The sequence below is a fragment of the Sapajus apella genome, unplaced genomic scaffold (genome assembly GCF_009761245.1).
Source record: "Sapajus apella isolate SASKATOON/1434 unplaced genomic scaffold, GSC_monkey_1.0 scaffold67, whole genome shotgun sequence".
NCBI lineage: Eukaryota > Metazoa > Chordata > Mammalia > Primates > Cebidae > Sapajus > Sapajus apella.
In genome coordinates, this window is record NW_022437007.1 from 6,475,758 (window position 1) to 6,489,640 (window position 13,883).

The 13,883-nt window shown below is 39.7% G+C and overlaps 1 protein-coding gene across 1 annotated transcript in view; it reads right to left on the reverse strand.

The window, feature by feature from the left end:
- The window catches only part of RXFP1 (relaxin family peptide receptor 1), a 155,879-nt gene that overhangs the window by 66,800 nt on the left and 75,196 nt on the right, over positions 1-13,883 (reverse strand). Inside the window, exon 3 of the mRNA XM_032248564.1 lies at positions 6,517-6,615. Within this exon, the coding sequence (XP_032104455.1) occupies positions 6,517-6,615 (99 nt within the window). The remainder of the gene's footprint in view (positions 1-6,516; positions 6,616-13,883) is intronic.

A 13,883-nucleotide genomic window follows, 5' to 3' on the forward strand; every position in this document is an offset into this window, starting at 1 on the left:
GCGTCTGTAATCCCAGCTACTCGGGAGGCTGAGGCAGGAGAATCTCTTAAACCTGGAGGCAGAGGATGTGGTGAGCCGAGACTGTGCCACTGCACTCCAGCCTGGGCGACAGAGTAAGACTCATCTCAAAAAAAAAAAAAAAAATCTTCTTTTGGCTTAAATAGGGGTAAAGGATGAATAAAAGTTTATTTATGGGAGTGAATGTTTTTTTCTGCATAGGATTCTATTTTCACTGATGTTGGATGTTGGAAAGAGAGGGAGAATGAAATGTATGACCTTGGCTATCTTGTGGGTCTGTAGCGATAGTGTTAGGATGTGAGTCAATAAATCTAAAGTCTATTAGAGACTTGCAATGATGTATTCATATAGTTAAAAAGAATAATAAGATTATTATTATTGTTTTTTGGGGGGGAGGAGGAGGGAGTCTCGAGGAGTGGGGCGGGGGAGGGCCGCGAAGAAAGAAGAGAAAGAGAAAGGGGGAGAGAGAACAGGAGTCTTGCTCTATTGCCCAGGCTGGAATGCAATCTAAAAATAGATATTTAAAACCTCTTTTATGCCGATAATTGTACTTAACAGCGGAGACAGGAATGGATAAGGGAAGAAAATAACAAACAAACAGCCAACCAATATTTCATTTAAATCTGTGAAATGCTATGCAAATGCTGAAGAGTGACTTACTTCTATTTATGTGGTCACTTTCAAAACAGGTGTAATGTGATACCAAAAAAAATGTATGTTCTGTGGACCTGGGGTGAAGAATTCTATAAATACTCACTGAGTTTACTTGCTCCAGGTCTGAGTTCAAATCATAAAAGTCCGTGTTAATTTTCCATCTCGTTGATCCGTCGAATATTAACAATGTGGTGTCAAAGTCTCCCGCTATTATTGTGCGGGAGTCCAAGTCTCTTTATAAGTCATTAAGAACTTGTCTTATGTATCTGGGTGTTCCTATATTGGGTGCATATATATTTATGATCATTGACTCCTGTTGTTGCATTGATCCTTTTGCCATTATGTGATGTCCTTGTTTGTTTCTTTTAGTCTTTGTTACTATTAAAGTCTATTTTGTCAGAAACGAAAGTTATGACTCCTGTTTCTTTTTTCCTCTCCCTTTGATTGGTGAGTCTTCCTCCAACCTTTTGTTTTGAGTCTATGTGTCCTTGCTTATGAGATAGATCTGGATACATCGTGCCGATGGGTTTTGACTTTTTATTCAATTTGCGTGTCTGTGTCTTTGATTAGGGCGTTTAATCCATTTAAATTTAGGATTCATATTATTTGTGAGTTTAATATTGTCATTTAATGCTATCTGGCTATTTTGCATATTAGTTGATGTAGATTCTTCATTATGAAGATACTCTTTACCTTTTGGTAAGTTTTTTGGATGACTGATACTGATTGTTCCTTTCTGTGTGTAGTGCTTCTTTCAGAAGCTCTTGTAAAGCAGGCCTGGTAGTGATGAAATCGCTGAGTGCTTGCTTGTTCGTGAAAAATTTTATTTTTCCTTCATTTATGAAGCTTAGTTTGGCTGGATATGAGATTCTGGGTTGAAAATTCTTTTCTTTGAGGATATTGAATATTGACCCCCACTCTCTTCTAGCTTGTAGGGTTTCAGCTGAGAGATCTGCTGTGAGTCTGATAGGCTTCCCTTTATGGGTAACCTGACCTTTTTATCTAGCTGCCCTTAGAATTTTCTCCTTTATTTCAACCCTGGTGAATCTAACGATTATGTGTCTTGGGGTTGCTCTTCTTGAGGAATATCTTTGTGGTGTTCTCTGTATTACCTGGAGTTGAGTATTCCTAACCTGCCTTACTAGGTTAGGAAAATTTTCCTGAATAATATCCTGAAAAATATTTTCCAGCTTGGATTCATTCTCTTCATGACATTCAGGTACACCTATCAAACGTAAATTAGGTCTTTTCACACAGTCCCATATTTCTTGGAGACTTTGCTCATTACTTTTTACTTTTTCTTCTCTAATCCTGTCTTCTTGTTTCATTTCATTAAGTTGGTCTTTGACCTTTGGTATCCTTTCTTCTGCTTGATCAATTTGAGTGTTAAAACCTGTGCATACCTTGTGGAGTTCTCATATTATATTCTTCAGTTCCATTAATTCACTTATATTCCTCTCTAAATTGTCTATTCTCGTTAGTATTTCATCAAACCTTTTTTCAACGTTCTTAGTTTCTTTACATTGGGCTAGAACATGTTCTTTTAACTCATAGAAGTTTCTTATTATCCACTTTCTGAAGCCTAATTCTGTTATTGGAATGCACTCATTCTCCATCAGGCCTTGTTCTGTTGCTGATGAGGAACTGTGATCCCCTGTAGAGGGAGAGGCATTCTGATTTTGAGTATTCTCAGCCTTTTTACGCTGGTTTCTTCTCATCATTGTAAATTTATCCACCTGTCGTGTTTGTAATTACCGACTTTCAAATTAGGTCTCTGAGTGGACGCCCAACTTGTTGATTCCCAGCGCCGACATCTGAGCAACCCACTGCACTGGCCAAAACAGTGGCGTTAAGATTCTTGGTGCTTTTCTGCCCGGGAATCTCCGGTCTGGCTTTCTTCTTGAGTCCCTTTTTCAATCAGCTGAACGGGTGACTCTGCCTTCCCGGAGGTCCAAACGTCGACCAAAAGGGGACCCAGTCCCGTTTACTCTGCACCAAGAACCGCGGCGCCGGGGCTCTGGCAAAACCACCATGCCGGCCACAAGAGTCATGCTGACGACCCATGGGGCTCCTCCTCTGGGAATCTCGTGGTCTGTGAGCAACAACGATTCGTCTGAAAGTGTGGCGTCCTCTCCTTCTCTGCGCTTTCACTGGGAGCTACAATCCTGAGCTGCTAGTGATCAGCCATCTTGGATCTCTCTTCTGAGATTATTATTTAGGATAATAAATATAGTTTAATTCCTGCTCTGATGGGGAATGGACAATTCCTGAGAGCAATGAGAAATGTTTCCCCTCCATATTTACTTCTGGAGCCCTAAACTACCCGGCAGAGGTTACAGACTCAGATGTGTCCAGCGGTCAGGCGAAGTCGATGTGGACTGTGTCCAGATGTCTGAGTGCAACAGCTGCTCCCATCTGCTGCCGTTGTTAGAATAGAAACGTGTAGCTATGTCTGCCAACTTCCTCAAAGAAGCCAGAAATACAACGTTTTATATATAACTACCTATTTAAAAACTGATATTAACTAACTTAAAAAATTTAAAAATAATAGTGGACAAACAAAACTGTCTATGAGAATTTTCTGCTTGTTGGCTTCCAGTTTCTGACCTTGATGGGGAAACTTGCAGAGAGCAGGCAAGTGTCCCCATGGCCAAGCAGAGACCCTAGTGAATGACTGTTTATGAGGAGGTTTTTTTGCTCAGATATGGAGTGACATGTGTTCCTTCTCTCCTCCCAAATGTCTCCAGAGACTTCTTTATAGGGTTACAAGAGATCAGGACCATAACTTAGATGTAGTGTTTCATGTAAACAGAGCATCTGCCAAGAACTTTAAAACAGTGATATAGTTGCAAGTACTCATTTTGGTTATGGATGTCTGAAAACCGATGCTGTCTCTTTGAGTTAAAATCATATCTAGCCAGGGGTGGTGGCTCATGCCTGTAATCCAAGCACTTTGGGAGGCTGAGGCGGGTGGATCACCGGAGGTCAGGAGTTCAAGACCAGCCTGGCCAAAATGGTGTAACTCCATCTCTACTGACAATACAAAAATTGCCAGGCATGGTGGTTGGCATCTGTAATCTCAGCTACTCAGGAGGCTGAGGCAGGAGAATTGCTTAAACTCAGGAGACGGAGGTTGCAGTGAGTTGAGATCGTGCCACTGTACTACAGCCTGGGTGAGAGAGCGACACTCCATCTAAAAAAAAAAAAATTATATCATCTAATATGTGAGTCTATGTGTATGTTGTGGGGATGGGATGGAGAAGGTTGGGAAGGAAGATGAAGTTCGTGAGAATTAGAGTAGGAAGGGCAGAAATGGAGGGCAGAGAAATTAGCTTTAATCCCAGTACTTTTTTTTTTTTTTTAATATATATAGAGAGAGACTAAAGTAATCCGTGTATGTTGATTACAGGGTTATCTGCAATGGAGAAAAATTTAAAAACAACACATAAATACCCAACAGCCAAGGAATGATTAAGGAAATTATGTCATTTACAAAATATACTATTACATGGTATATTTTAAAAGATCTTATAGTAATATAGATACCTGATTATGATGAAATGCTAATTGAAAATTTGATGAAAATAGTTTGTATAGGAAATTTCAACTATGTTAAAATAAAAAGATGAGTAATGCAGTAGCAAGTTAACGCCGGCAGCTTCTGAGTGGTCAAATTATGGCTGAGTGAGCAATTCTTTCCAAATCTCTGTACTGTTCAAATCCTTTAAACTTAAATTTTGTTAATTTATTGGCTCATCATAGATATTGTATTTTCCATGATATTGCTCTTGAAAGGTGACTTTAACAATGTGAATTCCTCACACTATTTTATCTCATCAAAAATGATTATAAGCTATGCTCATTTTAATTTCCAATAAGTCCCTATAATCTGCTTTAAATAAGATGGGACACAGGAACCTTAACTTAAATTTTACCCCCAAGTTTTACACCACACTTGCCATTCTATTTTTATACTGTTTTCAGGTTTGAAAAATAAATTTAGTTATTTGCTGCACTCCCCGCCAAGTTGTCTTTAAAGAACTCTAAACAATGTATTTGTTTTTGTTAAGTGCTGATGAAAAAAACTACTTCTGTATTTTTGTACACAGCCTTTATTATATAGCTTCATTCCTTTTATGTAATTATACTTGTGACAAATGTCTTCCGGGGTGCAGGACCAGGCAAAAATATATTTCTCTTGCTGATTTGATCTGGTTTTTCCCCATTTGTTTGTTTTGCTTTACAAACTATGAAAGCTAACATAATGCATTATTTTATCTCTTGGACTTAATGGCTATGAAATTCATAACTATGCTTTGGATGAAGTCACTGAACTTTTCTCTGGGAGGATTTTCTTAGATAATTTATTTTGGTCATTTGCTTTCCATTCACCACTTAACTCTTGCCTTTTATATCATGTTAATGGTTTAAGCCTTTTAGTGGCTATATTTTAATATTTTAATAGCAAGTTGCTGAAAATCCTTTTGGGAACAAGGTGAGGTATTAAAAGATTCATTTAAAAATTAAGAAATAAAATGAAAACAATATATAATAGAAAAACTGTTTTGAGATGACATACTTAATTATTTTAAAAATTATCAGTTAAATTATATCTATTAACCTTTTCCTTTCCCAAAAGCTTTCAGCTTTTCTTTTTTTAGCCCTGAGACATGGTTTTGTTCCATAGCCCAGGCTGGAGCACAGTGGCTCAATCACAGCTCACTGCAGCTTCGAACTCCTGGGCTCAGGAGATCCTCCCACCTCGGCCTCCGGAGTATCACAGCTAATTTTTAATCTTCTTTCTTGGAGAGACTGGGGTCTCACTATGTTGCCCAGGCTGGTCTTGGCTCAAGCAAGTCTTGGACTCAAGTGAGATCTTCCCACCTCAGCCTCCCAAAGTGCTGGGATTACAAGTGTGAGCCACTGTGTCCAGCCGATTTTTAGCTTTTTAATGAGCAAACTATTTGGTTTCCCTCTAAATAATGGCATGATGCTGAGACAGGTTACTGAGTACCCTGTGAGTCTCACAACAGAGTCGTCTATCCCCTTAAATAGGGGATTGTTAGTAGTTTTTGATTAAACTCATTTAAGTAGTGAAGACAATATTAAAAATTCAAAAAGCTAGACTTTACAATTTGTGGTAGAACATACAGAAAAATAATATAGCAAAGGATTTCTTCCTCTATGCCCTGCTTTTTAACCAAGGTTTTGAAAAGCTAGTGTTAAAATGACAGCTCCAAGGCACAGATTTACATTTGCATAATGTATTAGAATCGACAAAATTTATTTAAGAGGAGTTATTTTCATAGATCTTTCCAATCTAAAATATTATAGTTAACCCTCAGGTTTATACCCATCACACCCTTCCAGTGTTTTTGTAAGTTTTTGGTGTATGACTAAACATAGCAGTTTATAATGAATAAGGGTTTTGCAGCTCAGAAGATTTTTTCCTGGCAAACATTAAAATCCAAACAGCTTTTCTGCTCTATTTTCTCTTTTTTCTTTAAATCAAATTTTATTGTGATTGCAAAAAGAGAACTCATAAAATATCATCCTTGACTGACATTGATTTTGTTCACAACAGTATCTGATGCAATTTATTACTTTCACAGTTAAGATCCATGAGTCTTTTTTGAAATAAATTATCCTAGTGAAGGCTGTATCTTTAATAGAGTTTCCAATTAGAAAGCTATAATTGATCTCTTACAAATTTTTAAGGTTTCTTTAATTAAAAGTGATTTCCAGGTTGAGATGCAATCTCTTTTTTTAAATGTTGAATCAAACTTTTAAACAATGGTATCTTATGAACTCATGGAAAAGAAAATAACTGCTCCAATTACTTACAACATTCTGGTTTTTCTGCCTCAAAGGGATATGGGGAAGTCATTTTGAAGTAACTGGCAAAATATTTGTCAAATTGCAGAGACCATCCATTGTTGTCTCCTGAAATAAAAATCAGAGAACAGAAAAGTTCAAGAAATAGAAATATTCTGGTATATTGTGGGAAAATAGGTCCTCTCTTTAAAACAATCCAGTGTTCTCAAATGTGGTGAGATCAACATTATCTGGAACCTTGCTATAAATGTGAATTTATGGACCGCCACATGGAGATTCTGATTTTATAGGTCTGAGATGGGCTTCCTAGTCTCCATTTTAAATTTAATTTAATTCTTTTGATTAAAAAAATTTTTTTTGGAGTAAATTATGACAAAGCTATTCTCCAGTGTTTTTTTGTTTTTGTTTTTGAGACAGTCTCGCTTGGTCGCCCAGGCTGGAGTGCTGTGGCACGATCTTGGCTCACTGAAACTTCCGCATCCTGGGTTCAAGCGATTTTCCTGCCTCAGCCTCCTGAGTAGCTGGACTACAAGAACCTGCCACCATGTCTGGCTAATTTGTGTGTGCGTGTGTGTGTGTGTGTGTGTGTGTGTGTGTGTGTGTGTGTGTATTTTTTAGTAGAGACAGGGTTTCACCATGTTGGCCAGGCTGGTCTTGAACTCCTGGCTTCAAATCCACCTGCCTTAGTCCCCCCGGAGAGTCGGGATTACAAGCATTAGCCACCAAGCTCCATCTATTCTTCATTTTTAACAAACACTGTATGTGTTCCTGAAGCAAGTAATACTTTGAAAACATTTTAAGAAGTAGCATTTTTGACATATCCAAATACCCCACACTGTTCTTAGAATTTTACAATAATTATGTTTCCCTAAATCTTCTTCAATCTCTAAAACTATGTTGGAGAGGTATAAACATGGCTAGATGGCCATGATGATTAACTTTTCAATGTTATTTTATATTAGTTCAATTTTTTGAGATGGAGTTTTGCTCTTGTAGCACAGGCTGGAGTGCAATGGCACCATCTTGTCTCACTGTAACCTCTGCATCCCAGGCTCAAGTGATTCTCCTGCCTCAGCCTCCTGAGTAGCTAGAATTACAGAAACCTGCCACCACGCCCAGCTAATTTTTGTATTTCTAGTAGAGATGGAGTTTCACCATGTTGGCTAGGGTGGTCTGGAACTCCTGACCTCAGGTGATTCACCTGCCTCGGCCTCCCAGCGTGCTGCGATTATAGGTGTGAGCCACTGTGCCCGGCTGATTAACTTTTAAGAAAGAAAGAAAACATGACTGGGATGATCTCTTTTTTCTTTTTTGAAAGGTACCATGGTATCTAAAGTGATTATTCTCTGGGTGCTTATACATATATTTTCTCATTTATATTGTAAACCCCTATGTCACTTAAAAAAAACAGAAAACTTTATTTGTAGGATAAAAGGAAGACAATTTTTCTCACAATATTCCTGATGATCTTCTAGTTAATGTTAAACATAAGACACAATGCAGCCAAGCATGTGACAGAGTGGACTAGTGAACAGGGATGACGAAGCAGTTTCTCTGGAGGTCTCTGCACATGGTACGAGCCTTCATTCCCTTGGTAGGGGTTTCTCTGTGATCTTCTCTAGACCTTCTAAATTTTTGTCTGAATGCTTCCAGGACTCCCTAAGGATGTCCAAACAAATCAACAGAGAGTGAAGTTATGAAAGTTTGTCCTATTTCTGTAAGTTAGTATTAAGTCTAGCATTGATTTCTAAAATTAAAAATTTTTTTTTGAGATAGCATCTTGCTCTGTCACCAAGGCTGGAGTGCAGTGGCATGATCTCGGCTCACTGCAACCCCTGCCTCTTGGGCTAAAGCGATCCTCTTCCCTCAGCCTCCCGAGTAGCTGGGATTACAGGTGTGCACCACCATACCTGGCTAATTTTTTTTTTTTTTTGTAGCGATGGGGTTTTGCCATGTTGCCCAGGCTGGTCTTGAATGCATAGGCTCAAGGGATCTATCTGCTTTGGCCTCAAAAAGTGCTGGGATTATTAATCGTGAGCCACTGCAGACTTCTGCATGGGACTGTAGCGGGCCACCAGGAACTTCGTGGACAAGGGGCAATACCCCAGAAACCAGCAAATACTAGCCCTTAAACACCCAGGAACAAGTTCAAGGTGTCTGCCCAACCCTTAAACACATGCATCAGTTGATATGTTAGGCAGAGAAACAAGAGGAGGAGGAGTTGTGAAAGATTGACCATATTACAGCCAAATAGAGGCTCACACTTCCTGAGACTAAAACTTCCTGTGTCTTTTGTGAATGTTTGCTCCTCCTCTATTCTACCTCCAGTTTAGAATACTTTCTTATTCTTTAAAAGTTGGTAACTTAAATATATGTTTTCCAGACCCCAAGCAGCTAGGATTCTTGTTATAGAGAAGCTTCTACCAATTGGATGCACTCTTTTGAGACCTGAAGCTTGTACACACCAGCCTCACGGATATCAAGTGGTAGTCAGGGCAGTTACTGCAGCTGGTTTCAGGGTTCCAGTTTCATGGGTGTAAAGAGATGATTAGCAGTAGCAGTGGCGACGGCAGCAGATGCTTCTTGATCTTGGGCTTGCCACTACAGTGGTGTGTCCCCCACCTCTGACTCCTGCTTCTGCAGCCTTTAAAATGATTCTACAAACACATATTTCCTACATAAAATATATTTTTTTCTTAAGCTTCTTTTTCCTAAAAATATCTAAAGTGGTTTCTGTTTCCTCCTTCCAGAAGGGGTTACAGATAACAGACTCTCAAGGAGGGAAACATTGGATGGGTTATCTATTCCGGTTCTTTTTACAGATAATGGCAATCATGTTATTATTAGAACATGGAACTCTCATAATTAATGGTACATAGTGATAAAAAGAAGTCACTTAAATTATTGCTATGGCTTCCTGAAATGATGTGACTTTAGAAGGCTAGGCTCCAGTGAAGTGCTTGCTATGATAAATTAGGATAAGAATGAGAAATTTCAAGGGTTGTGAAGTGGGGTTGCTAAAAAAAATAGCTCTGGAGCAATTAAAGAAAGGAAACAGCTGGGCACGCTGGCTCATGCTGGTAATCCCAGCACTTTGGGAGGCTGAGGCAGGCAGATCACTTGAGGTCAGGATTTCAAGACTAGCCTGGCCAACGTGGAGAAACCCCATCTCTATTAGAAATACAAAAATTAGCCAGCCATGGTGATGCATACCTGTAGTCCCAGCTACTCAGGAGGCTAAGGTGGGAGAATTGCTTGAACTGGGGAGGTGGAGGTTGCAGTGAGCCGAGATTGCACCATCGTACTTCAGCCTGGGTGATAGAATTACCCTCAGATGATCTTTTATCTCTTGTGGCCTTAGATCAGGACCGATATATCCCTACATTATACAGAATCTGATCCTATGGGTTGTTAAGTTACAGTATAAGTGGATTCACATTTTGTCATATCATTAAAACTTTTGTTGTTGTTGTTGTTTTACAGACAGGGTCTCATTCTGTTACATAGGTTGGAGTGCAGTGGTGTGATCATAGCTCACTGCAGCCCGAAACTACTGGGTTCAAGGGATCCTCCCACCTCAGGCTCCTGAGCAGATGGGACTATAGGTGCATACCACCATGCCCAGCTAATTGTTTATCTTTGTAGAGATGGGCGTCTCTCTGTGTTGCTAATGCTGGTCTCAAACTCTTGGCCTCAAGTGATCCTCCCACTTTGGCTTCCTAAAGTGCTGAGAGTATAGATGTGAGTCACCGTGCTCAGGTTGTCATACCTTTTAAGTGAACATTAGAACACTGATTGGCAAGAGACTTTGTGAATTACCCTGGGACATTTGTGTGTGTTCAGTTGAATTTGACCACTCTAAATCCCCTTCCCACCAAATCTCCCTTGCAAGCAAAAGCAGCTTTCTTTCCCTGTCTGATGAGGTTGGTTGTAGGTTATTTGAGGACACACAAGAGTTATTTTACCTGAGGTAAATAAGTTGCCCAACTCTCCTCAGGCCCTTTCATTACCAGGCTTCTTTTCTTCTCTACCTATTATAACTGGAGTCAGAGCCCAGCATGCTGCAGAACACAAATTGAACTTAGAAAGAGAAAACTGACATGCCAAAAGATTTTGCTATGTTAAGCAGATACCCAAGGACTTTGCATGGGAATGGTTTCTACAAGTGTTAGACCAGGAAGTAGAAATATAGCTTTAGGTTGGGCAAAGCTGATTGATCTGGGTATCTGATATGGTTTGGCTCTTTGTCACCACTCAAATCTCACCTTGAATTATAATAATACCCATATGTCAAGGGTGGGACCAGGCTGAGATAAATGAATTGTGGGGGTGTGTTCCTCCATTTTATTCTTCTGCTAGTGAGTGAGTTTTAATGAGATCTGATGGTTTTACGAGGGGCTTCGCCCTTTGCTTGCCACTCATTCTCTCTCCTGCTGCTCTGTGAAGAGGTGCCTTTGGCCATGATTATAAGTTTCCTGAGTCCTCCCCAGCCATGTGGAACTGTGAGTCAATTAAACTTCTTTTCTTCATCAATAACCCAGTCTCGTGTATTTCTTCATAGCCGCATGAAAACGGACTAATAGCGTCCTCCTGGAGTTTCTGGATTCCGTGTGTTAGCTCAAGTGGTAGCTTGCTAGATTGTCGACTGAAATTTGAACACAATGCTGGCCTAGGCTAAGCGAAATTGATCATGAGGGCCAGCCATTGTATTATACCATTGCAAGGAAACTGTTGTGAAATATGCTGTAGATTTACCCAACTTCATTGGTGTTTTCCTGCGCAGCAGAGACTGAAAAGTTTCAGACAACATTTCACGCCTCCTATATAGCCAGGATTTGGGATGCACTCACATGTATGTTGGTAAGTAGAAGAGAAGTATAAGGTCATTTTCTTGCGGCTCTGTCTAAAACAAAGACATAGGAGCAATTGTGGAAGGGCATTTCAGGTACTACCAGCTTTGTTGGTGTCGAGAGGCAGTTGTGTTGGGGGCGGGAGCAGCAGTTGTCTCTGCTCTGAATTGTAGCCATGATGATCCAACAGCACAGATGTAGGCCTTGTTTACGCCCACTCTTCCAGCCCCTCTTAGGATTTTCTGCTTACCTAATTTCTGTTTAATATACCTAGAGTAGTTTCTGTTTTTTTCCATTTAACAGTGATAGATAAGGGGAGGATGATTGAATCATTTGATTAAAGTATGGCGTAAAAATGATTAGACGTTTAGTTAATTAGGGGAGCTGAAGTGGAATCTCACAAAGCAGTGCATTTCTTTTGAACCCATAAATTCAGTGTAGTTTAATTTTGTGGTTGCACTTAAAAAAAAGTCACGTGGGTTCTGGGGATAGTGTCAGGAGCCTTACAAAATGTTCTGTTCTACTGGGCTCTGGAATCACCATTTGTTTTCTTGGCTGTCAGGTTTTCAAATTTTGGAAATCTATGGCATTGGATTATCTTCCTTTCCTGGTTTGGCAGAGTTTTTTGACCTTTTGGCAAGTTTACTCTGGTAAACTTATTTCATATCTTTTTTTTTTTTTTTGAGACGGAGTTTCGCTGTTGTTACCCAGGCTGGAGTGCAATGGCACGATCTTGGCTCACCGCAACCTCCGCCTCCTGGGTTCAGGCAATTCTCCTGCCTCAGCCTCCTGAGTAGCTGGGACTACAGGCACACGCCACCATGCCCAGCTGATTTTTTGTATTTTTAGTAGAGATGGGGTTTCACCATGTTGACCAGGATGGTCTCGATTTCTTGACCTCGTGATCCACCCGCCTCGGTCTCCCAAAGTGCTGGGATTACAGGCGTGTGCCACCGCGCCCGGCCCTTTCATATCTTTATATAAGGAGAATTCTTTGAGATTTTCATTTCTCCCTTTTAACAGATAAGTTGAATATTAGCATTTAGTGCTGAAAGAAGTCACATTTAGCAAGTACCCATTATGTTGTGCAAGGTACTCTATTTTATCCTCATGATAACTCTATTTGGTCATTATCATCATCTCTACTTACAGATATATATAAGCAGAAACCCAGATAGAAAAATTGATACTAAAGAAGATTAGGTGACTTGACTAAGAAACAGATTTATTAAAAATAACCAAATAACTAAAATAACAAACTATTATTGTATTTCTTTTCTAGGCCAAAGACATTACTTAATTAGTTTACATTCCATCTATAGAACTTCACCTTTTGTGGGACATCAGCTTTAGGTATTTAGCTATTACTATTTGCTGCTTATCTTTCTGTTGTCTGTTTCATTTCTGTAGAGGCTTTTATATCAGAATTGTGTGAATTATGCAAAAGTTTATTTAAATAACCAGAGTTGTTATGAACTAGAATTTCAATTCACATTATTTTTATTTATGAAATCAATGAAACTATTGCAAGTCATTAAGGTATTACTGAAAGCAATTTACCAAAAACACAGTAGTGTTATGAGTGATTGTATGTTTATAGATGTTACAAATAAAGCATGTAAGTAGGTAGGTTATTTGGCTCCAAGTATGTTGAGTCATTGAGTATTCTTATAAACAGTTTTCGTGCATATCTGCAGAAAGTGAGTGAGAAGTGGACTTGTGAAGGTCTGAAGGTGTCGACCTTGCAGGCTACCAGGGCCTCACTTCACTGTGTACCACGTTCATCTTCCTATTCTTGCCACATCTGTCTACCTCAGGATCAGTGATGGAAATTAGGTAAGGTGACAGCATCCCAGAACACAGGGCTGTTGTGTGGGTAGTGTTTCACTGCTGCTATGAAATTCATGAGATGTGGCTGAGTGACTGCCATAGATGCTGATTTTCTTTCACTCTGCTTCTTTAGCAGATCCTAAACTTTTACAAATGGAAAACTTAAATTTGCTGAATTTTTATGATTAATAGATAATGCCATGCTTAAAACCAGGGCTGTGTGCCATTTCCTAATGCTTTGTCCTCACCATGGCTCTCTTGCCCTCTTGTTTCAAGGGGCATGCTCTATGTGGCCTTGGTTACAACATTTCAGTCCAGCAGAACCAAGTGATACAGTTTAACCTTCTCTTCTCTCTTTCTTTTTTTCTCTCTCTTTTCTTTTTTTATTTTGAGACAGAGTCTCGCACTGTTGCCTGGGTGAAGTGCAATGGCATGATCCTGGCTCACTGCAACCTCTGCCTCCCAGGCTCGCATGATTCTTCTGCCTCAGTCTCCTGAGTAGCTGAGATTACAGGCGCACACCACCACACCTGGCTAATTGTTTGTATTTTTAGTAGAGATGGGGTTTCACTATGTTGGTTAGACTGGTCTCGAACTCCTGACCTTGTGATCTGCTGCCTTGGCCTCCCAAAGTGCTGGAATCACAGGTGTGAGCCACCATGCCTGGCCTCTTTTCTCTTTCTTCATCCTGCTCTC